The 24,759-nt window shown below is 47.6% G+C and overlaps 1 gene segment (V, D, J or C); it reads right to left on the reverse strand.

Moving 5' to 3' along the window:
• Positions 1 to 1,382: 1,382 nt before the first annotated feature.
• Positions 1,383 to 22,269, reverse strand: LOC129783265 (Ig heavy chain V region 914-like). The segment is given in 5 exon segments: positions 1,383 to 1,390; positions 2,934 to 2,996; positions 13,992 to 14,000; positions 21,764 to 22,066; positions 22,181 to 22,269. Coding segments are annotated over 5 exon segments (435 nt in total).
• Between the last annotated feature and the right edge of the window lie 2,490 nt (positions 22,270 to 24,759).

Genomic DNA, 24,759 nt, shown 5'->3' on the forward strand with positions numbered 1-24,759 from the left:
ACACAACACTATGAATTATATAGTATATCTTATATCCTATACACAATACTATGAATTATATAGCATGTAGTATATACTGTATATAAAAGACTATGAATTATATAGAATATAGTATATACTATGCATAATACTCTGAATTATATGGTATATATTATATACTATAGATAAAATAATGGTATGTATTATATGGTATATATTGTATCCTATACACAATACTATGAATTATATAGCATATAGTATATACTGTATATAAAAGACTATGAATTATATAGCATATAGTATATACTATGCATAATACTCTGAATTATATGGTATATATTATATACTATAGATAAAATGGTATGTATTATATGGTCTATATTGTATCCTATACACAATACTATGAATTATATAGCATATAGTATATACTGTATATAAAAGACTATGAATTATATAGCATATAGTATATACTGTATATAAAAGACTATGAATTATATAGCATATAGTATATACTATATATAAAAGACTATGAATTATATGGTATATATTATATACTATAGATAAAATACTATGAATTATGTAGTATATATTATATACTCTATATAATACTATGGTTTATAGTGTATATATTATGTATATTATATATACTGCATATAGAAGACCGGCGTACAGTTCATTTTTTTCTACATTATATACTATATATGACCATATGTTGTATAGTATATTTAATATACATTATATATACACCATATAAAAATTACTCTCTATTATATAAGGGGTGCCCTGCGTTTCGTAAACGATATATATTCTATATGTTTAAATACATATATAAAAATAATAACACTGAATCCCGCGGCCTGCGCCATAATTCACCCTTAATTTGCCCCAGAAACACTTCAAATTTTTTTTTTTATAAAATCTGACAGTTTCTTGGGTGAATCAAGTTTTCATCGGGGGTGGGGGCGGGGCAGGGAGAAAAATAAGATTAATTTTACGATTGTGTGAATTCAATCAAACGTGTCAGCGCCCTGCGGGGGTTAATCACGTTTTATCCTAAATAAATCCCCCCCCAAAAATGCATTTTCTTCACGAAAAAAAAATCCCCCACCTCCCTCGAAAACCCGATTTTCAACCTGTTCTTAGCTTTTACGATTATTTAAGGAATTAATTTTAATTCATTAATCTTTTTATAAAGCTGAGATGCTGAGCCGCCTCCCCGAAGCCACTGATTTTTCCCCCCACTCCTCAAAAAAAATCACTTTTTCGACCCAAAATGACCCACCCTGAGCCAAACTGGGGGGGGGGGGGGGGGATCATCATTATTTCTGCCGTAATTAATAAATTCCCTCTTAACGAATTAATTAGAAAGAAGTCCCCTAATTACGGATTCTAATACAATTTTTTCAGCGTCCTAAAAAGTCAAAAGAGCCCCCGAAAAGCCAAATTAACCTTTTTCTACGTCAAAATGCGGCTCCCTAAAAAAAAAAAAAAAAAAAAATAATTAAAAAAATCTAAAACTGCCTGGAAAAGGGCATTAAAAAAAAAATGATGTTTTCACCCAAAATCCCACAAAAGGGCTCGAAAAAATGAGGGGTTTCATAAAAATTGCATTTTTCAGCCCAAGTCTTAACCCATCATTTCAGGTTGGACCTCAAAATTTATATAAAAATAAATATTTCATATATTAAAAATACATCATTATTTATATATGTTAAATATGTGTGTATATATATATTTAGATAAAATATATATATAAAAATTCAGATTTTTGAAAGATTTTCGAAAAAAAAAAAAAAAAAAAGAGATTATCCTCGGGCTGAGCCCCCAAACCCGCCTCTTTGACCCCAAATTCCATATTTAAAAAAAAAAAACAAGCCAAAAACTAATGCACCTGCCCTAAAACCTAAAAACTAAAAATTTGGTCTTTTTGCACCATTTTTGCCATCAAATTTCCACCGGGTTAATTCTTTCAGAAAAAAAGACCCCAAAAATCACCTTTCTTTGCCCACTGCTGCCACCAAATAACCTAAATGTTGGGTTTTCTGCCGAAAAAAAACCCCTTAAAATCGTCTTTTTTGCCCAATTCTGCCAGAAAATCGCCCACCGATGAGTTTCCCACCTAAAAAGGTCCTAAAAATTGACTTTTTGACCTATTATTATTTATAGTATATATTGTATATAAATATATTTATTTATCTATAATATATAAATATGTTAATTTATATATATTTTATATATATACAATACTGTCAGATCCCCTCCAAATTTATTTTTTTTTTGCCAAAAAAACAGCCTAAGACCTTTTTTATAATTTTTTGCCCAAATCTGCCGTTAAAATCATCTAGAAATCATTTTTTTCCCCTAAAAAAAAAAAAAAAAAGACCCTAAAATTGACATTTTTGCCCGATTCTGCCAACAATTCGCCTCGGGGTGAATTTTTTCCCCCTGAAAATCAAATTTTTTCACCGATTTTTGACAATCAAATCGCCACCGGCCAAATCCTCCACCAAAAAAACCTCCAAAATCAAATTTTTTGTCCATCAAATCGCCTCAAAGTTAAATTTTCTCCAAAGAAAAGACCCTAAAATCCACCTTTTTTGCCCAAATCTGCCATCAAATCACCTCGGGGTGAATTTTTACCCCCCAAAAACCCTAAAATCGACATTTTGACACATCTTTGACCATCAAACTGCCACCGGCCAATTCCCCCCCGCAAAAACCACCAAAACTGGAATTTTTGACCGCAAATCACCCCCAGATGGACATTTCCACCCTAAAATCGACATTTTGACCCAACGACCGGCATTTCACCCCGATTTCGACCCCCCCAAGGGGGGGTGGGGGGGGTGGGGGTCTCCCACCCTCGACCTCCCCCCACCCCTCTGCCCCGGCCAAAATTTGGGGAGAAAAAGACCAAAATCCGTCGTGACAGGACGTCGACGACGGGGACTCACCGGAGGAGACGGTGACGACGACGCCGCTGCCCCACGCGTCGATACCACCAGCATTACACAGCGGTGCGACGCCCATGTCCCGGCGTGCAAAAACTCCTCCCCTGGCAACTTTTGGGGCTAAACACCAAAAAAAAAAAAAAAAAAAAAAGTTTTTTACCATCTTTGGGCATTTTTATCCAAGGCGCTCCGAAAAAACGCCTAAAAATGAGGGGTTTTGTCCTTCTTGAGCTCGTCCTTCAGGCTTGAAATTGGTTGTTTTTTTTTTTCTTCTTCTCGTCGGGCGCGTCGTCGGGACGGGTGGAACAGAGATCAGAGGAAAAAAATGCGGAAAAAAATGAAAGAAATGGGAAAAAAGCCACCAAAGGGAAAAAGCATCAACATATTGGGGGGAAAAGTGGGTGTAAAGGTGAGTAAAACCCGAATTCGGGATCTCAGTGCCCGTGTTTGGGGCAAAAATGGTCCAAAAAGGCAAAAAAAAAAACCCAATATTTGGGGAATAAAGAGCCAAAAGAGGCAAAAATAAATCCCAAAAGTTTGGGGAGAATGGCCAAAAGAGGTAAAAAAGTCCAATATTTGGAGAATAAATAGCGAAAAGAGGCAAAAAAAAATCCCAGCGTTTCTGGGGAAACTGCCAAAAGAGGCAAAAAAGTCTAATATTTTGGGGGAAATGGCCGAAAGAGGCAAAAAAGTCCACTATTTTGGGGAAAACGACTGAAAGAGGCAACCCCTCCCCCCAATATTTGGAGAATAAATAGCCAAAAGAGGCAAAAAAGTCCAACATTTGGGGGGAAATGGCCAAAAGAGGCAAAAAAGTAAAATGTTTTTGGGGAAATGGTCAAAAGAAGCAAAAAAAAGTCCAATATTTTCGGGGGGAAATGCCCAAAAAGAGCGAAAAAGGGCCAAATCATGCCCAGATTTGGGTCAAAAATGGCCAAAAATGGCCAAATCATGCCTGGATTTGGGTCAAATATCAGCCAAAGAGCCAAATTATGCCCAGATTTGGGTCAAATCCAGCTGAAAATGGCCAAATCATGGCCTGGTTTGGGTCAAAAACGGCCAAAAGGGTCCAAATATTGCCCAGATTTGGGTCAAAAATCCACCAAAGAACCAAATCATGCCCAGATTTGGGTAAAAATGGCTGAAAATGGCCAAATCATGCCCGGATTTGGGTCAAAACCAGCCCAAAATGGACAAATCACGCCCAGATTTGGGTCAAAAATGGCCAAAAATGGCCAAATCATGCCCAGATTTGGGTCAATAGTCAACCAAAGGATAAAATTTGGCTCCGATTTGGGTCAAAACCCGCCAAAATGGCCAAATCATGGCCGGATTTGGGTCAAAAACAAACCAAAGAGCCACAGCGATCTGGGTCAAAAGTTACCTAAAAAAGGCAAATCATGCCCAGGTTTGACTCAAAAGTCAAGCAAAGAGAGAAAACGGACCCAGATTTAAGTGAAAACCTGCCGAATAGGGCAAAATCGTGCCCAGGTTTGGATCAAAAGTCAATAAAAAAAAACAAAGCAGGCTCTGACTGGGAGAAAAAAAGAGAAAATAGAGCAAAAAATGACTCAATTTGCTAAAAATAATGACTATAAAAGGAAAAGCGTCGCCGGGCTCCGTCAGACGCGGCCAGAAAGGGGAAGAGGCACCCCCGGGGGATGGTCCCGCGGGAAAGACCCCCCCGGCCGCAGCGGGGCTGAGCCCCGGCACCTTTTTGGCCCAAACGCCCCCAAAAAGAAAAACTCCCCCCGGTTTGCACCAGTAACGCCCGGACAAGGCAAGAGCATCCTCAGGTGTGGGGCAAAGCTGGACAAAAAGGGTCAGAATGTGCCCAGATTTGGGTCAAAATTGGATCAAAAAGGCAAAGGGGTTCCCAAATTTGGGTCAAAATTGGCCCAACAAGCCAAAATGTGCCCGGATTTGGGACAAAATTTGGCCCAAAGAGCCAACAAGTGCCACAGTTTGGGTCAAAATAGGCCTAAAGTTCCAACCGGGGACCAGGTTGGGACAAAATAGGCCCAAAGTGCCAACCAGGGACCAGATTTGGGTCAAAATTGGCCCAAAGTTCCAATCAGGGCCCAGCTTTGGGTCAAAATAGCCTGAAATTGCAAACCAGGGCCCAGATTTGGGTCAAAATTGGCCCAAAGTTCCAATCAGGGCCCAGCTTTGGGTCAAAATAGCCTGAAATTGCAAACCAGGGCCCAGATTTGGGTCAAAATTGGCCCAAAGTTCCAATCAGGGCCCAGCTTTGGGTCAAAATAGCCTGAAATTGCAAACCAGGGCCCAGATTTGGGTCAAAATAGGCCCAAACTGCCAACCAGGGCCCAGATTTGAGTCAAAATAGGCCCAAAGAGACAAAACATATCCATATTTGGGCTTTAAATTGGCCCAAAGTGCCAAAATGTGCCCAGATTTGGGCCAAAATAGGCCCGAAGTGCCAACCAGGGATCAAATTAGTGTCAAAATAGGCCCAAAGTGCCGAGCGGTGCCACAATTTAGATCAAAATAGCGCAAAAAGTGCCAACCAGGGCCCAGATTCCAGTCAAAATAGGCCCAAGAGCCAAAATATGCCCAGATTTGGGTCAAAGTTGGCCCAAAGTGCCAAAATCTGCCCTGGTTTGGGTCAAAAGACGCCCAAGAGCCAACCTGTGTCCAGTATTGTCAAAAATTGGCCCCAAGAGACAATGAGTCCCCTGATTTTCGTCAAAATTGGACCAGTGTGCCAAATCATACCAAAGTTTAAGGCAAAATGGGTCAAAAAGGGTCCAAGTGTGCCCAGATCTGAGACCACACAAGACCCAAGAGACAACCAGTGCCCAGGTTTGGGTCAAATGTCAACCAAAGGGGCAAAGTGCGACCAGGTTTGGGTCAAAACTGCCCAAGCAGCCAACGAGTACAAAGATTTAAGGCAAATCTGGACCAAGAGGGTCGAAGTGGGACAAGATTTGGGACCAGATGGGACCCCAGAGCTAGCGAAGGGCCGGATTGAGGACAAAAGAGGCAAAACAGGGCAAAATATCCTGAGGTTTGCTGGAAAATTGACAATAAAGGGTAAAAAATGCCCTCAATTTGCTGAAGAAGTGGTTGGGACAGGAAAAGCGTCGCCGGGCTCCGTCAGACGCGGCCAGAAAGGGGAAGAGGCACCCCCGGGGGATGGTCCCGCGGGAAAGACCCCCCCGGCCGCAGCGGGGCTGAGCCCCGGCACCTTTTTGGCACCGCCGGCACCACCGTGGGAGCAGCATCACCCCAACCAGCACCAGCACCCACGGTGACACAGGGCAGCACAAAATCCCCCCTGCCCCAGCGGCCACCGGCTGAGCTCGTCCCTCCCACGCCACAAAACGCCCCCAAAAAGAAAAACTCCCCCAGGTTTGCACCAGTAACGCCCGGACAAGGCAAGAGCATCATCTGGCATGGGGCAAAACTGGACGAAAAGGGTCAAAATGTGCCCAGATTTGGGACAAAATTGGCTCCAAGAGCAAAAACTTGCCAATTTGGAAGGCAAAGTTTTGAAAAAGGCAAAAGTGTTCCCAGATTTGGGTCAAAATTGGCCCAACAAGCCAACACGTGCCCTGATATGGGTCAAAATATGACCTAGGAGGCAACCAGTGCTCAGACTTTGGTCAAAAGAGGCCCAAAGTGCCAACCAGGGCCCAGACTGGGGTCAAAATAGGCCCAAAGTTCAAAACCAGGGCCCAGATTGGGGTCAAAATAGGCCCAAAGTTCAAAACCAGGGCCCAGATTCAGGTCAAAATAGGCCCAACGAGCCAAAATGTGCCCTGATTTGGGTCAAAATAGGCCCAAGGTACCAACCAGGGCACAGATTTGGGACAAAATAGGCCCAAAGTGACAACCAGGACCCAGATTTGGGTCAAAATAGGCCCAATGTTCCATCCAGGGCCCAGATTTGGGTCAAAATAGGCCCAAAGTGACAACCAGGACCCAGATTTGGGTCAATATAGGCCCAAAAAGACAAAACATGCCCAGATTTCAGTTTACAATTGGCCCAAAGGGCCTACCAGGGATCAAATTAGTGTCACAATAGGCCCAAAGTGCCGAGCCGTGCCACGATTTAGATCAAAATAGCCCCAAAAGTGCCAACCAGGGCCCAAATTTGAGTCAAAATAGGCTCAAAGAGCCAAAATATGCCCAGATTTGGGTCAAAGTTGGCCCAAAGTGCCAAAATCTGCCCAGATTTGGGGCAAAAGAGGCCCCAGGAGCCAACCCGTGTCCAGTATTGTCAAAAATTGGCCCCAAGAGACAACGAGTCCCCTGATTTTGGTCAAAATTGGACCAGTGTGCCAAATCATACCAAAGTTTAAGGCAAAACTGGCCAAAAAGGGTCCAAGCGTGCCCAGATCTGAGACCACACAAGACCCAAGAGCCAACCAGTGCCCAGGTTTGGGTCAAATGTCAACCAAAGGGGCAAAGTGCGACCAGGTTTGGGTCAAAACTGCCCAAGCAGCCAACGAGTGGCAAGAGTTCAGCCAAAACTGGACCAAGAGGGTCAAAGTGGGACCAGATTTGGGACCAGACAGGTCACAAGAATCAACAAAGGGCCGGATTGAGGACAAAAGAGGCAAAACAAAGAAAAACAAATTGAGGTTTGCTGGAAAATTGACAATAAAGGGTAAAAAATGCCCCCAATTTGCTGAAGAAGTGGTTGGGACAGGAAAAGCGTCGCCGGGCTCCGTCAGACGCGGCCAGAAAGGGGAAGAGGCACCCCCGGGGGATGGTCCCGCGGGAAAGACCCCCCCGGCCGCAGCGGGGCTGAGCCCCGGCACCTTTTTGGCACCGCCGGCACCACCGTGGGAGCAGCAGCACCCCAACCAGCACCAGCACCCACGGTGACACAGGGCAGCACAAAATCCCCCCTGCCCCAGCGGCCGCCGGCTGAGCTCGTCCCTCCCACGCCACAAAACGCCCCCAAAAAGAAAAACTCCCCCAGGTTTGCACCAGTAAAGCCCGGACAAGGCAAGAGCATCCTCAGGTGTGGGACAAAACTTGACAGACAGGGTCAAAATGTGCCCAGATTTGGGTCAAAATTGGCTCAAAAAGTCAAAGGGGTTCCCAAATTTGGGTCAAAATTGGCCCAACAAGCCAAAATGTGCCCAGATTTGGGACAAAATTTGGCCCAAAGTTCCAACCAGGGACCAGGTTTGGACAAAATAGGCCCAAAGTGCCAACCAGGGACCAGATTTGGGTCAAAATTGGCCCAACGTTCCAATCAGGGCCCAGCTTTGGGTCAAAATAGCCTGAAATTGCAAACCAGGGCCCAGATTTGGGCCAATATTAGCAATAAAGATCTAACTAGGGCTCAAACTAGTGGCAAATTAGGCCCAAAGTGCAAACCAGGACCCAGATTTGGGTCAAAAGAGACCCAAAGAGACAAAACATATCCGTATTTGGGTTTAAAATTGGCCCAAAGTGCCAAAATGTGCCCAGATTTGGGCCAAAAATAGGCCCAAAGCGCCAACCAGGGATCAAATTAGTGTCAAAATAGGCCCAAAGTGCCAAGCAGTGCCACGATTTAGATCAAAATAGTCCAAAATGTGCCAACCAGGGCCCAGATTCCAGTCAAAATAGGCTCAAAGAGCCAAAATATGCCCAGATTTTCGTCAAAATTTGACCAGTGTGCCAAATCATACCAAAGTTTAAGGCAAAAGTGGGCAAAAAGGGTCCAAGTGTGCCCAGATCTGAGACCACACAAGACCCAAGAGCCAACCAGTGCCCAGGTTTGGGTCAAATGTCAACCAAAGGGGCAAAGTGCGACCAGGTTTGGGTCAAAACTGCCCAAGCAGCCAACGAGTGGCAAGAGTTCAGCCAAAACTGGACCAAGAGGGTCAACGTGGGACCAGATTTGGGAGCAGACAGGTCACAAGTATTAGGAAAGTGCCGGACTGGGGTAAAAAATGCCCCCAATTTGCTGAAGAAGTGGTTGGGACAGGAAAAGCGTCGCTTGGCTCTGTCAGACGCGGCCAGAAAGGGGAAGAGGCACCCCCGGGGGATGGTCCCGCGGGAAAGACCCCCCCGGCCGCAGCGGGGCTGAGCCCCGGCACCTTTTTGACACCGCCGGCACCACCGTGGTTAACAGGAACATTGCCGACTCCAGGAAGTTTAACGTAATAACCAGCACCCACGGTGACACAGGGCAGCACAAAATCCCCCCTGCCCCAGCGGCCACCGGCTGAGCTCGTCCCTCCCACGCCACAAAACGCCCCCAAAAAGAAAAACTCCCCCAGGTTTGCACCAGTAACGCCCGGACAAGGCAAGAGCATCATCTGGCATGGGGCAAAACTGGACGAAAAGGGTCAAAATGTGCCCAGATTTGGGACAAAATTGGCTCCAAGAGCAAAAACTTGCCAATTTGGAAGGCAAAGTTTTGAAAAAGGCAAAAGTGTTCCCAGATTTGGGTCAAAATTGGCCCAACAAGCCAACACGTGCCCTGATATGGGTCAAAATATGACCTAGGAGGCAACCAGTGCTCAGACTTTGGTCAAAAGAGGCCCAAAGTGCCAACCAGGGCCCAGACTGGGGTCAAAATAGGCCCAAAGTTCAAAACCAGGGCCCAGATTGGGGTCAAAATAGGCCCAAAGTTCAAAACCAGGGCCCAGATTCAGGTCAAAATAGGCCCAACGAGCCAAAATGTGCCCTGATTTGGGTCAAAATAGGCCCAAGGTACCAACCAGGGCACAGATTTGGGACAAAATAGGCCCAAAGTGACAACCAGGACCCAGATTTGGGTCAAAATAGGCCCAATGTTCCATCCAGGGCCCAGATTTGGGTCAAAATAGGCCCAAAGTGACAACCAGGACCCAGATTTGGGTCAAAATAGGCCCAAAAAGACAAAACATGCCCAGATTTCAGTTTACAATTGGCCCAAAGGGCCTACCAGGGATCAAATTAGTGTCACAATAGGCCCAAAGTGCCGAGCGGTGCCAGGATTTAGATCAAAATAGCCCCAAAAGTGCCAACCAGGGCCCAAATTTGAGTCAAAATAGGCTCAAAGAGCCAAAATATGCCCAGATTTGGGTCAAAGTTGGCCCAAAGTGCCAATGTCTGCCCAGATTTGGGGCAAAGGAGGCCCAAGAGGCAACCCATGTCCAGTTGTGTCAAAAACTGGCCCCAAGTTACGAGTCCCCTGATTTGGGTCAAAACTGCAGCAGTGGGCCCAAACATGCCGAAGTTTAAGGCAAAATTGGCCAAATACGGTCCAATTTTGCCCAGATCTGAGACCACACAAGACCCAAGAGCCAACCAGTGCCCAGGTTTGGGTCAAATGTCAACCAAAGGGGCAAAGCGTGACCAGGTTTGGGTCAGAATTGGACCAAGGAGCCAACGAGTGCAAAGGTTTAAGGCAAATCTGGACCAAGAGGGTCGAAGTGGGACCAGATTTGGGACCAGACAGGTCACAAGAATCAACAAAGGGCCGGACTGGGGACAAAAGAGGCAAAACAAAGAAAAACAAATTGTGGTTTGCTGGAAAATTGACATTAAAGGGTAAAAAATGCCCTCAATTTGCTGAAGAAGTGGTTGGGACAGGAAAAGTGTCGCCGGGCTCCGTCAGACGCGGCCAGAAAGGGGAAGAGGCACCCCCGGGGGATGGTCCCGCGGGAAAGACCCCCCCGGCCGCAGCGGGGCTGAGCCCCGGCACCTTTTTGGCACCGCCGGCACCACCGTGGGAGCAGCATCCCAACCAGCACCAGCACCCACGGTGACACAGGGCAGCACAAAATCCCCCCTGCCCCAGCGGCCGCTGGCTGAGCTCGTCCCTCCCACGCCACAAAACGCCCCCAAAAAGAAAAACTCCCCCCGGTTTGCACCAGTAATGCCCGGACAAGGCAAGAGCATCCTCAGGTGTGGGGCAAAACTGGACAGACAGGGTCAAAATGTGCCCAGATTTGGGACAAAATTGGCTCCAAGAGCAAAAACCTGCCAATCTGGAAGGCAAAGTTTTGAAAAAGGCAAAAGTGTTCCCAGATTTGGGTCAAAATTGGCCCAACAAGCCAAAATGTGCCCGGATTTGGGACAAAATTTGACTCAAAGAGCCAACAAGTGCCACAATTTGGGTCAAAATATGACCAACGAGGCAACCAGTGCTCAGACTTGGGTCAAAATTTGCCCAAAGAGACAACCAGGACCCAGATTTGGGTCAAAATAGACCCAAAGAGCCAAAATCTGCTCAAATCTAGGTCAAAATTGGCCCAAAGTGCCAACCAGTGCCACAATTTAGACCAAAACAGGCCCAAAAAGTTCCAACCAGGACCCAGATTTGAGTCAAAATAGCCCCAAAGTGCCAACCAGGACCCAGATTTTGGTCAAAATAGGCCCAAAGAGACAAAACATATCCATACTTAGGTTTAAAATTGGCCCAAAGTGCCAACCAGGGCCCAGATTTGGGTCAAAATTGGCCCAAAGAGCCAAAATCTGGTCATATCTAGGTCAAAATTGGCCCAAAGTGCCAACCAGGGATCACCTAAGTGTCAAAATAGGCCCAAAGTGCCAACCAGTGCCACAATTTAGACCAAAATAGGCCCCAAAAGTTCCAACCAGGACCCAGATTTTGGTGAAAATAGGCCCAAAGAGACAAAACATATCCATACTTGGGTTTAAAATTGGCCCAAAGTGCCAACCAGGGCCCAGATTTGGGTCAAAAATAGGCCCAAAGTGCCAACCAGGGATCAAATTACTGTCAAAATAGGCCCAAAATGCCAACCAGTGCCAGGATTCGGATCAAAATAGCCCAAAAAGTGCCAACCAGGGCCCAAATTTGAGTCAAAATAGGCTCAAAGAGCCAAAATATGCCCAGATTTGGGTCAAAGTTGGCCCAAAGTGCCAATGTCTGCCCAGATTTGGGTCAAAAGAGGCCCAAGAGGCAACCCATGTCCAGTTGTGTCAAAAACTGGCCCCAAGTTACGAGTCCCCTGATTTGGGTCAAAACTGCAGCAGTGGGCCCAAACATGCCAAAGTTTAAGGCAAAATTGGCCAAATACGGTCCAATTTTGCCCAGATCTGAGACCACACAAGACCCAAGAGCCAACCAGTGCCCAGGTTTGGGTCAAATGTCAACCAAAGGGGCAAAGTGCGACCAGGTTTGGGTCAGAATTGGACCAAGGAGCCAACGAGTGCAAAGATTTAAGACAAAACTGGACCAAGAGGGTCAAAGTGGGACCAGATTTGGGACCAGACAGGTCACAAGAATCAACAAAGGGCCGGATTGGGGACAAAAGAGGCAAAACAGAGCAAAATATCCTGAGGTTTGCTGGAAAATTGACAATAAAGGGTAAAATATGCCCCCAATTTGCTGAAGAAGTGGTTGGGACAGGAAAAGCGTCGCCGGGCTCCGTCAGACGCGGCCAGAAAGGGGAAGAGGCACCCCCGGGGGATGGTCCCGCGGGAAAGACCCCCCCGGCCGCAGCGGGGCTGAGCCCCGGCACCTTTTTGGCACCGCCGGCACCACCGTGGGAGCAGCACCCCAAGCACCAGCACCCACGGTGACACAGGGCAGCACAAAATCCCCCCTGCCCCAGCGGCCGCCGGCTGAGCTCGTCCCTCCCACGCCACAAAACGCCCCCAAAAAGAAAAACTCCCCCAGGTTTGCACCAGTAACGCCCGGACAAGGCAAGAGCATCATCTGGCGTGGGGCAAACCTGGACGAAAAGGGTCAAAATGTGCCCAGATTTGGGACAAAATTGGCTCCAAGAGCAAAAACTTGCCAATTTGGAAGGCAAAGTTTTGAAAAAGGCAAAAGTGTTCCCAGATTTGGGTCAAAATTGGCCCAACAAGCCAACACGTGCCCTGATATGGGTCAAAATATGACCTAGGAGGCAACCAGTGCTCAGACTTTGGTCAAAATAGGCCCAAAGTGCCAACCAGGGCCCAGACTGGGGTCAAAATAGGCCCAAAGTTCAAAACCAGGGCCCAGATTGGGGTCAAAATAGGCCCAAAGTTCAAAACCAGGGCCCAGATTCAGGTCAAAATAGGCCCAAAGTTCAAAACCAGGGCCCAGATTGGGGTCAAAATAGGCCCAAAGTTCAAAACCAGGGCCCAGATTCAGGTCAAAATAGGCCCAACGAGCCAAAGTGTGCCCTGATTTGGGTCAAAATAGGCCCAAGGTACCAACCAGGGCCCAGATTTGGGTCAAAATAGGCCCAAAGTGACAACCAGGACCCAGATTTGGGTCAATATAGGCCCAAAAAGACAAAACATGCCCAGATTTCAGTTTACAATTGGCCCAAAGGGCCTACCAGGGATCAAATTAGTGTCACAATAGGCCCAAAGTGCCGAGCGGTGCCACGATTTAGATCAAAATAGCCCCAAAAGTGCCAACCAGGGCCCAAATTTGAGTCAAAATAGGCTCAAAGAGCCAAAATATGCCCAGATTTGGGTCAAAGTTGGCCCAAAGTGCCAAAATCTGCCCAGATTTGGGGCAAAAGAGGCCCCAAGAGCCAATCCATGTCCAGTATTGTCAAAAATTGGCCCCAAGAGAAAACCTGTCCCCTGATTTGGGTCAAAATTGGACCAGTGTGCCAAATCATACCAAGGTTTAAGGCAAAATTGGCCAAACAGGGTCCAAGTGTGCCCAGATCTGAGACCACACAAGACCCAAGAGCCAACCAGTGCCCAGGTTTGGGTCAAATGTCAACCAAAGGGGCAAAGCGCGACCAGGTTTGGGTCAAAACTGCCCAAGCAGCCAATGAGTGGCAAGAGTTCAGCCAAAACTGGACCAAGAGGGTCAAAGTGGGACCAGATTTGGGACCAGACAGGTCACAAGAATCAACAAAGGGCCGGATTGGGGACAAAAGAGTCAAAACAGGGCAAAATATCCTGAGGTTTGCTGGAAAATTGACAATAAAGGGTAAAATATGCCCCCAGTTTGCTGAAGAAGTGGTTGGGACAGGAAAAGCGTCGCCGGGCTCCGTCAGACGCGGCCAGAAAGGGGAAGAGGCACCCCCGGGGGATGGTCCCGCGGGAAAGACCCCCCCGGCCGCAGCGGGGCTGAGCCCCGGCACCTTTTTGGCACCGCCGGCACCACCGTGGGACCAGCAGCACTACCAGCACCAGCACCCACGGTGACACAGGGCAGCACAAAATCCCCCCTGCCCCAGCGGCCGCCGGCTGAGCTCGTCCCTCCCACGCCACAAAACGCCCCCAAAAAGAAAAACTCCCCCAGGTTTGCACCAGTAATGCCCGGACAAGGCAAGAGCATCCTCAGGTGTGGGGCAAAACTTGACAGACAGGGTCAAAATGTGCCCAGATTTGGGTCAAAATTGGCTCAAAAAGGCAAAGGTGCTCCCAAATTTGGGTCAAAATTGGCCCAACAAGCCAAAATGTGCCTGGGTCTGGGTCAAAATAGGCCCAAAATTGCAATCAGTGCCCATACTTGCGTCAAAATATTCCCAAAGTGCCAACCAGGGCCCAGATTTGGGCCAAAATATTCCCAAAGTGCCAACCACGGCCCAGATTTGGGACAAAACAGGCCCAAAGTGCCAACCAGGACCCAGATTTGGGTCAAAATTTGCCCCAAGAGACAAAACATGCCCAGATTTGGGTTGAAAATTGGCCCAAAGTGCCAAAATATACCCAGATTTGGGCCAAAAATAGGCCCAAAGTGCCGACCAGGCACCACATTAGTGTCAAAATAGGCCCAAAATGCCAACCAGTGCCAGGATGCGGATCGAAATAGCCCAAAAAGTGCCAACCAGGGCTCAGATTTGGGTCATAATAGCTTCAAAGAGCAAAAATGTGCCCAGATTTGGGTCAAAGTTTGCCCAAAGTGTCAAAATCTGCCCAGATTTGGGTCAAAACAGGCCCCAGGAGCCAACCCGCGTCCAGTATTGTCAAAAATTGGCCCCAAGACAAAACCAGTGCCCTGATTTTGGTCAAAACCGCACCAGTGGGCCAAACATGCCAAAGTTTAAGGCAAAATTGCCCAAAAAAGGTCCAAGTGTGCCCAGATCTGAGACCACACAAGACCCAAGAGCCAACCAGTGCCCAGGTTTGGGTCAAATGTCAACCAAAGGGGCAAAGCGCGACCAGGTTTGGGTCAGAATTGGACCAAGGAGCCAAAGAGTGCAAAGATTTAAGGCAAATCTGGACCAAGAGGGTCAAAGTGGGACCAGATTTGGGACCAGACAGGTCACAGGAGCCAGCAAAGGGCCGGACTGGGGACAAAAGAGGCAAAACAAAGAAAAACAAATTGTGGTTTGCTGGAAAATTGACATTAAAGGGTAAAAAATGCCCTCAATTTGCTGAAGAAGTGGTTGGGACAGGAAAAGCGTCGCCGGGCTCCGTCAGACGCGGCCAGAAAGGGGAAGAGGCACCCCCGGGGGATGGTCCCGCGGGAAAGACCCCCCCGGCCGCAGCGGGGCTGAGCCCCGGCACCTTTTTGGCACCGCCGGCACCACCGTGGGAGCAGCATCACCCCAACCAGCACCAGCACCCACGGTGACACAGGGCAGCACAAAATCCCCCCTGCCCCAGCGGCCACCGGCTGAGCTCGTCCCTCCCACGCCACAAAACGCCCCCAAAAAGAAAAACTCCCCCAGGTTTGCACCAGTAACGCCCGGACAAGGCAAGAGCATCATCTGGCATGGGGCAAAACTGGACGAAAAGGGTCAAAATGTGCCCAGATTTGGGACAAAATTGGCTCCAAGAGCATAAACTTGCCAATTTGGAAGGCAAAGTTTTGAAAAAGGCAAAAGTGTTCCCAGATTTGGGTCAAAATTGGCCCAACAAGCCAAAATGTGCCCGGATTTGGGACAAAATTGGGCCCAAAGAGCCAACACGTGCCCTGATTTGGGTCAAAATATGACCTAGGAGGCAACCAGTGCTCAGACTTGGGTCAAAATTTGCCCAAAGAGACAACCAGGACCCAGATTTGGGTCAAAATAGGCCCAAAGAGCCAAAATCTGCTCATATCTAGGTCAAAATTGGCCCAAAGTGCCAACCAGTGCCACAATTTAGACTAAAACAGGCCCAAAAAGTTCCAACCACGGCCCAGATTTGGGTCAAAATAGCCCCAAAGTGCCAACCAGGACCCAGATTTGGGTCAAAATTGGCCCAAAGAGCCAAAATCTGCTCATATCTAGGTCAAAATTGGCCCAAAGTGCCAACCAGGGATCACCTAAGTGTCAAAATAGGCCCAAAGTGCCAACCAGTGCCACAATTTAGACCAAAATAGGCCCAAAAAGTTCCAACCAGGACCCAGATTTTGGTGAAAACAGGCCCAAAGAGACAAAACATATCCATACTTGGGTTTAAAATTGGCCCAAAGTGCCAACCAGGGCCCAGATTTGGGTCAAAAATAGGCCCAAAGTGCCAACCAGGGATCAAATTACTGTCAAAATAGGCCCAAAATGCCAACCAGTGCCAGGATTCGGATCAAAATAGCCCAAAAAGTGCCAACCAGGGCCCAAATTTGAGTCAAAACAGGCTCAAAGAGCCAAAATATGCCCAGATTTGGGTCAAAGTTGGCCCAAAGTGCCAAAATCTGCCCAGATTTGGGGCAAAAGAGGCCCCAGGAGCCAACCCGTGTCCAGTATTGTCAAAAATTGGCCCCAAGAGAAAACCTGTGCCCTGATTTGGGTCAAAACTGCAGCAGTGGGCCTAAACATACCAAAGTTTAAGGCAAAAGTGGGCAAAAAGGGTCCAAGTGTGCCCAGATCTGAGACCACACAAGACCCAAGAGCCAACCAGTGCCCAGGTTTGGGTCAAATGTCAACCAAAGGGGCAAAGTGCGACCAGGTTTGGGTCAGAATTGGACCAAGGAGCCAACAAGTGCAAAGATTTAAGACAAATCTGGACCAAGAGTGTCAAAGTGGGACCAGATTTGGGACCAGACAGGTCACAAGAATCAACAAAGGGCCGGATTGGGGACAAAAGAGGCAAAACAGAGCAAAATATCCTGAGGTTTGCTGGAAAATTGACAATAAAGGGTAAAATATGCCCCCAATTTGCTAGAAGAAGTGGTTGGGACAGGAAAAGCGTCGCCGGGCTCCGTCAGACGCGGCCAGAAAGGGGAAGAGGCACCCCCGGGGGATGGTCCCGCGGGAAAGACCCCCCCGGCCGCAGCGGGGCTGAGCCCCGGCACCTTTTTGACACCGCCGGCACCACCGTGGTTAACAGGAACATTGCCGACTCCAGGAAGTTTAACGTAATAACCAGCACCCACGGTGACACAGGGCAGCACAAAATCCCCCCTGCCCCAGCGGCCACCGGCTGAACTCGTCCCTCCCACGCCACAAAACGCCCCCAAAAAGAAAAACTCCCCCAGGTTTGCACCAGTAATGCCCGGACAAGGCAAGAGCATCATCTGGCATGGGGCAAAACTGGACGAAAAGGGTCAAAATGTGCCCAGATTTGGGACAAAATTGGCTCCAAGAGCATAAACTTGCCAATTTGGAAGGCAAAGTTTTGAAAAAGGCAAAAGTGTTCCCAGATTTGGGTCAAAATTGGCCCAACAAGCCAACACGTGCCCTGATATGGGTCAAAATATGACCTAGGAGGCAACCAGTGCTCAGACTTTGGTCAAAAGAGGCCCAAAGTGCCAACCAGGGCCCAGACTGGGGTCAAAATAGGCCCAAAGTTCAAAACCAGGGCCCAGATTGGGGTCAAAATAGGCCCAAAGTTCAAAACCAGGGCCCAGATTGGGGTCAAAATAGGCCCAACGAGCCAAAATGTGCCCTGATTTGGGTCAAAATAGGCCCAAGGTACCAACCAGGGCACAGATTTGGGACAAAATAGGCCCAAAGTGACAATCAGGACCCAGATTTGGGTCAAAATAGGCCCAAAAAGACAAAACATGCCCAGATTTCAGTTTACAATTGGCCCAAAGGGCCTACCAGGGATCAAATTAGTGTCACAATAGGCCCAAAGTGCCGAGCGGTGCCAGGATTTAGATCAAAATAGCCCCAAAAGTGCCAACCAGGGCCCAAATTTGAGTCAAAATAGGCTCAAAGAGCCAAAATATGCCCAGATTTGGGTCAAAGTTGGCCCAAAGTGCCAATGTCTGCCCAGATTTGGGGCAAAAGAGGCCCCAAGAGCCAACCCGTGTCCAGTATTGTCAAAAATTGGCCCCAAGAGACAACGAGTCCCCTGATTTTCGTCAAAATTGCACCAGTGTGCCAAATCATACCAAAGTTTAAGGCAAAACTGGCCAAAAAGGGTCCAAGCGTGCCCAGATCTGAGACCACACAAGACCCAAGAGCCAACCAGTGCCCAGGTTTGGGTCAAATGTCAACCAAAGGGGCAAAGCGCGACCAGGTTTGGGTCAAAACTGCCCAAGCAGCCAACGAGTGGCAAGAGTTCAGCCAAAACTGGACCAAGAGGGTCAAAGTGGGACCAGATTTGGGACCAGACAGGTCACAAGAATCAACAAAGGGCCGGATTGGGGACAAAAGAGGCAAAACAGAGCAAAATATCCTGAGGTTTGCTGGAAAATTGACAATAAAGGGTAAAAAATGCCCCCAGTTTGCTGAAGAAGTGGTTGGGACAGGAAAAGCGTTGCCGGGCTCCGTCAGACGCGGCCAGAAAGGGGAAGAGGCACCCCCGGGGGATGGTCCCGCGGGAAAGACCCCCCCGGCCGCAGCGGGGCTGAGCCCCGGCACCTTTTTGGCACCGCCGGCACCACCGTGGGAGCAGCAGCACCCCAACCAGCACCCACGGTGACACAGAGCAGCACAAAATCCCCCCTGCCCCAGCGGCCACCGGCTGAGCTCGTCCCTCCCACGCCACAAAACGCCCCCAAAAAGAAAAACTCCCCCAGGTTTGCACCAGTAACGCCCGGACAAGGCAAGAGCATCCTCAGGTGTGGGGCAAAGCTGGACAAAAAGGGTCAAAATGTGCCCAGATTTGGGACAAAATTGGCTCCAAGAGCAAAAACCTGCCAATCTGGAAGGCAAAGTTTTGAAAAAGGCAAAAGTGTTCCCAGATTTGGGTCAAAATTGGCCCAACAAGCCAAAATGTGCCCGGATTTGGGACAAAATTTGACTCAAAGAGCCAACAAGTGCCACAATTTGGGTCAAAATATGACCAACGAGGCAACCAGTGCTCAGATTTGGGTCAAAATTTGCCCAAAGAGACAACCAGGACCCAGATTTGGGTCAAAATAGACCCAAAGAGCCAAAATCTGCTCATATCTAGGTCAAAATTGGCCCAAAGTGCCAACCAGTGCCACAATTTAGACCAAAACAGGCCCAAAAAGTTCCAACCACGGCCCAGATTTGGGTCAAAATAGCCCCAAAGTGCCAACCAGGACCCAGATTTTGGTCAAAATAGGCCCAAAGAGACAAAACATATCCATACTTGGGTTTAAAATTGGCCCCAAAGTGCCAACCAGGGCCCAGATTTGGGTCAAAATTGGCCCAAAGAGCCAAAATCTGCTCATATCTAGGTCAAAATTGGCCCAAAGTGCCAACCAGGGATCACCTAAGTGTCAAAATAGGCCCAAAGTGCCAACCAGTGCCACAATTTAGACCAAAATAGGCCCAAAAAGTTCCAACCAGGACCCAGATTTTGGTGAAAATAGGCCCAAAGAGACAAAACATATCCATACTTGGGTTTAAAATTGGCCCAAAGAGCCAAAATGTGCCCCGGTTTGGGTCAACATAGAGCCAAAGTGCCAACCAGGGCCCAGATTTGGTTCATAATAGGCCCAAAGTGTCAATCAGGGCCCAGATTTGGGTCAAACTATTCCCAGAGTGCCAACCAGGACCAAGATTTGGTTTAAAATAGTCCCTAAATGTCGATCGGAGCCCAGATTTGGGTCAAAATACTCTGAAAATGCCAACCAGGGCCCCGGTTTAGGTCAAAATTGGCATAAAGTTCTAACTAGGGCTCAAATTAGTGTCAAAATAGGCCCAAAGTGCAAACCTGGGCCCAGATTTGGGCCAAAATAGGCCCAAAGTGCCAACTAGGGCTCAAATTTGGGTCAAAATAGGCCCAAAGTGCAAACCTGGGCCAAGATTTGGGTCAAAATAGGCCACAAGAGACAAAACATGCCCAGATTTGGGGCAAAATAGGCCGTAAGTGCCAAAATCTGCCCATATCTAGGTCAAAATAGGCCCCAAGTGCCAACCAGTGCCACAATTTAGACCAAAATAGGCCCAAAAAGTTCCAACCACGGCCCAGATTTGGGTCAAAAGAGGCCCAAAGTGCCAACCAGGGCCCAGATTTGGGTCAAATAGACCCCAAGTGCCAACCAGGGCCCAGATTTGGGTCAAAATAGGCACAAATTTTTACAAGGGCTTAAATTATTGTCAAAATAGGCCCAAAGTGCAAACCTGGGCCCAGATTTGGGCCAAAATCGGCCCCAAGAGACAACCAGTGCTTGGATCTGGGCCAAAATTGGACCAGTGTGCCAAATCATACCAAAGTTTAAGGCAAAACTGGCCAAACAGGGTCCAAGCGTGCCCAGATCTGAGACCACACAAGACCCAAGAGCCAACCAGTGCCCAGGTTTGGGTCAAATGTCAACCAAAGGGGCAAAGTGTGACCAGGTTTGGGTCAAAACTGCCCAAGCAGCCAGCGAGTGGCAAGAGTTCAGCCAAAACTGGACCAAGAGGGTCAACGTGGGACCACATCTGGGTCAGTACTGGCCCAAGTGTGACCAGATTTGGGTCAGTACTGGCCCAGCGTCCCCTGGGGAAGTTTCTCCGGGGGTTTGGGCTCCACGGGCACTTGGGTTCAGCACGAGTGTGTGGGTGCTGTGCAAGGGTGCTTGGGTGACGTGTAAGGCTGCTTGGGTGCTGTGCACCACCTCCAGGATCGGTGCCAGGGCGCTTGGGTGCTGTGCACCACCTCCAGGATCGGTGCCAGGGCACTTGGATGCCCTGTGAAGGTGCTTTGCAAGATTCCAGGCTCTTGGGTGCCGTGTGAAGGCTCTGGGCGCCGCGCAACGCGTGGCACCAAGGTCTTGAGTGCTGCCAGGCATCGCATCGCCGCCCGCCAGCTCCCATGGGTGATGACCGCAGTCCCCCCCGGCATCGCAGTCAACGCTATCAGTGCAGTCAACCGAGTCCATGTGGTCAATGCCGTCAACATCGTCAACCCAGTCAATGCCGTCATCCGAGTCAACTGCGTGCAGTCAGCTGAGTCAACGCTGTCAACGCAGTCGACGCAGTCAAGTGAGGCGATGCGGTCAACCCAGTCAACAGTGTCAACGCTGACAACGCAGTCAACCGAGTCAACGCAGTCAACGCGTCAACCAAGTCAATGCGGTCAACCGAGCCAACGCAGTCAACGCAGTCAACCGAGTCAATGCGGTCAACCGAGTCAATGCGGTCAATGCAGTCAACGTAGTCAACGCGGTCAACCAAGTCAACGCAGTCAACCAACTCAATGCGGTCAACCGAGTCAATGCGGTCAACGTAGTCAATGCAGTCAACCGAGTCAACGCAGTCAACCGAGTCAACGCAGTCAATGCAGTCAACGTAGTCAACGCGGTCAACCAAGTCAACGCAGTCAACCAACTCAATGCGGTCAACCGAGTCAACGCAGTCAACGCAGTCAACCGAGTCAACGCAGTCAACCGAGTCAACGCAGTCAACCGAGTCAACGCAGTCAACCAACTCAATGCGGTCAACCGAGTCAACGCAGTCAACCGAGTCAACGCGGTCAACCAAGTCAACGCGGTCAACCAAGTCAACGCGGTCAACCGAGTCAACGCAGTCAACCAAGTCAACCAAGTCAACGCAGTCAACCGAGTCAACGCAGTCAACCAAGTCAACGCGGTCAACCGAGTCAATGTGGTCAATGCAGTCAACGCAGCCAGCGCAGCCGGCGCGGGGTTTTTTCCTGCCTGCTCATGGGTGCGGTGCCACCGTGAGCAGCTTTGGCGCAGTAGTAGGTGGCCGTGTCGTCGTCCCTGAGGCTGCTCATCTGCAGCGTGACCGTGCTCTGGCCGTTGTCCCTGGAGATGGTGAAGCGCCCCTTGACCGACGGCGCGTAGTAGGTGCCACCACCGCTGTTGATACTCGCGACGTACTCGAGCCCCTTCCCGGGCGCCTGCCGCATCCATCCCATGCCGAAGCTGCCGAAGGCGAAGCCGGAGCCCTTGCAGACGAGGCGCAGGGACCCCCCGGGGGTCTGGAGACCCCCCCCGGACTCCACCAGCTGCACGGCCGCCCGCAGCCCTGGGGAAGGAAGAAGGGCAGGGTTGAGTCTCCCGCTCCCGGCGTGGCGCCCGCCCCTCCCCCACCCCCACCACCCCCGTCTCCGCGCCCGGGGAGCGGGTCAGGGCGCCCTACCTGGGAGGGCGGCCAGGAGGAGGAGGAGGGTGGTGGCCACGGGGACGCCCATGGTGAGGAGAAGCTGGGGGAGGTCGGGATGTGCCACCATGGGGGGCTCGGCGGCTCTTAAAGGCGCTGGGGGACGGTGATTTGCATGGGGGGGGGGGGGGCCCTCCCCCCGGGTTTTAATTGCAAATCTCAAGCCGGGCCCTCGTTAACCATCATTAACCATCGGGGGGGTGATTTCTTTAATTACAAGCTCCGCCGGGCGCTCGTTAAGCCGTGGCGGGTCGGTTTCCTTAATTGCGAGCTCCGCGACGCGCCCGCCGCAGCCGTTGGCACCCAACCGCTTGATTTAATTAAACGCCATTAATGCGTCTGGATGTCTTTAATTATTTAATTGCGACGCTTACGGCTAATTATTTAATTGCCGTGCCCCCAGGGAATGAATCACCTGTTTGTGATTAATTATTTAATTGCAGCGTCTCTAGGGAATTAATTACCTGTTTGTGATTAATTCTTTAATTGCCGTGCCTCTAGGGAATTAATCACCTGATTGTGGTTAATTATTTAATGGCCGTGCCCCCAGGGAATTAATCACCTGTTTGTGATTAATTATTTAATTGCCGTGCCTCCAGGGAATTAATCACTTGTTTGTGATTAATTCTTTAATTGTCAGGCCTCTAGGGAGTTTAATCGCAGGTGTACCATTAATTATTTAATTGCGATGCCTCTAGGGAATTAATCGCTTGTTTACGGGTAATTATTTAATTGAGATGCCTCTATGGAAATAATCACCTGTTTATGCTTAATTATTAAATGGCAGTGCCTCCAGGGAATTAATCACTTGTTTGTGATTAATTATTTAATGGCAGTGCCTCCAGGGAATTAATCACTTGTTTGTGATTAATTATTTAATGGCAGTGCCTCCAGGGAATTAATCACTTGTTTGTGATTAATTATTTAATTGCCGTGCCTCTAGGGAATTAATCACTTGTTTATGGTTAATTATTTAATTGAGATGCCTCTAGGGAATTAATCACTTGTTTATGATTAATTCTTTAATTGAGATGCCTCCAGGCAATTAATCACTTGTTTATGGTTAATTATTTAATTGAGATGCCTCTAGGGAATTAATCACTTGTTTATGATTAATTATTTCATTGTGATGCCTCCAGGCAATTAATCACTTGTTTGTGGTTAATTATTTAATTGCAGTGCCTCTAGGGAATTAATCACTTGTTTATGTTAATTATTTAATTGCAATGTCTCTAGGGAATTAATTACTTGTTTATGATTAATTCTTTAATTGCAACTCCTCTAGGCAATTTAATCGCAGATGCACCAGTAATTATTTAATTGAGATGTCTCTAATGAGTTAATCACTTGTTTATGATTAATTCTTTAATTGTCGGGCCTCTAGGCAATTTAATCGCAGATGCACAATTAATTATTTAATTGCCGTGCCTCTAGGTTATTAATCACTTGTTTATGGCAAATTATTTAATTGCAGTGGCTCTAGGGAATTAATTGCAGATGTACCAGTAATTATTTAATTGTGATGCCTCCAGGGAATTAATCGCTTGTTTACTATTAATTATTTCATTGTGATGCCTCCAGGCAATTAATCACTTGTTTATGGTTAATTATTTAATTGCCATGCCTCTAGGGAATTAATCACTTGTTTGTGGTTAATTATTTAATTGCAATGTCTCTAGGCAATTAATCACTTGTTTATGATTAATTCTTTAATTGAGATGCCTCTAGGGAATTAATCACTTGTTTATGGTTAATTATTTAATTGAGATGTCTCTAGGGAATTAATCACTTGTTTATGGTTAATTATTTAATTGAGATGTCTCTAGGGAATTAATCACTTGTTTATGATTAATTCTTTAATTGTCAGGCCTCTAGGGAGTTTAATCGCAGGTGTACCATTAATTATTTAATTGCGATGCCTCTAGGGAATTAATCACTTGTTTGCGGGTAATTATTTAATTGAGATGCCTCTATGGAATTAATCACTTGTTTATGCTTAATTATTTAATTGCAGTGCCTCTAGGTTATTAATCACTTGTTTATGGCAAATGATTTAATTGCAGTGGCTCTAGGGAATTAATTGCAGATGTACCAGTAATTATTTAATTGCAATGCCTCCAGGGAATTAATCACTTGTTTATGATTAATTATTTAATTGAGATGCCTCTAGGGAATTAATAACTGGTTTATGGTTAATTATTTAATTGCATTGACTCTAGGGAATTAATCACTTGTTTATGGCAAATGATTTAATTGCAGTGGCTCTAGGGAATTAATTGCAGATGTACCAGTAATTATTTAATTGATTCCTCCAGGGAATTAATCGCTTGTTTACTATTAATTATTTCATTGTGATGCCTCCAGGCAATTAATCACTTGTTTATGGCCAATTATTTAATTGCCGTGCTTCTAGGATTTAATCACTTGTTTATGATTAATTATTTAATTGCCATGCCTCTAGGGAATTAATCACTTGTTTATGATTAATTCTTTAATTGTCATGCCTCTAGGGAATTAATCACAGGTGTATTATTAATTATTTAATTGTGATGCCTCTA

The sequence above is a fragment of the Falco peregrinus genome, unplaced genomic scaffold (assembly GCF_023634155.1).
Source record: "Falco peregrinus isolate bFalPer1 unplaced genomic scaffold, bFalPer1.pri scaffold_110, whole genome shotgun sequence".
In the NCBI taxonomy this organism is placed as follows: domain Eukaryota; kingdom Metazoa; phylum Chordata; class Aves; order Falconiformes; family Falconidae; genus Falco; species Falco peregrinus.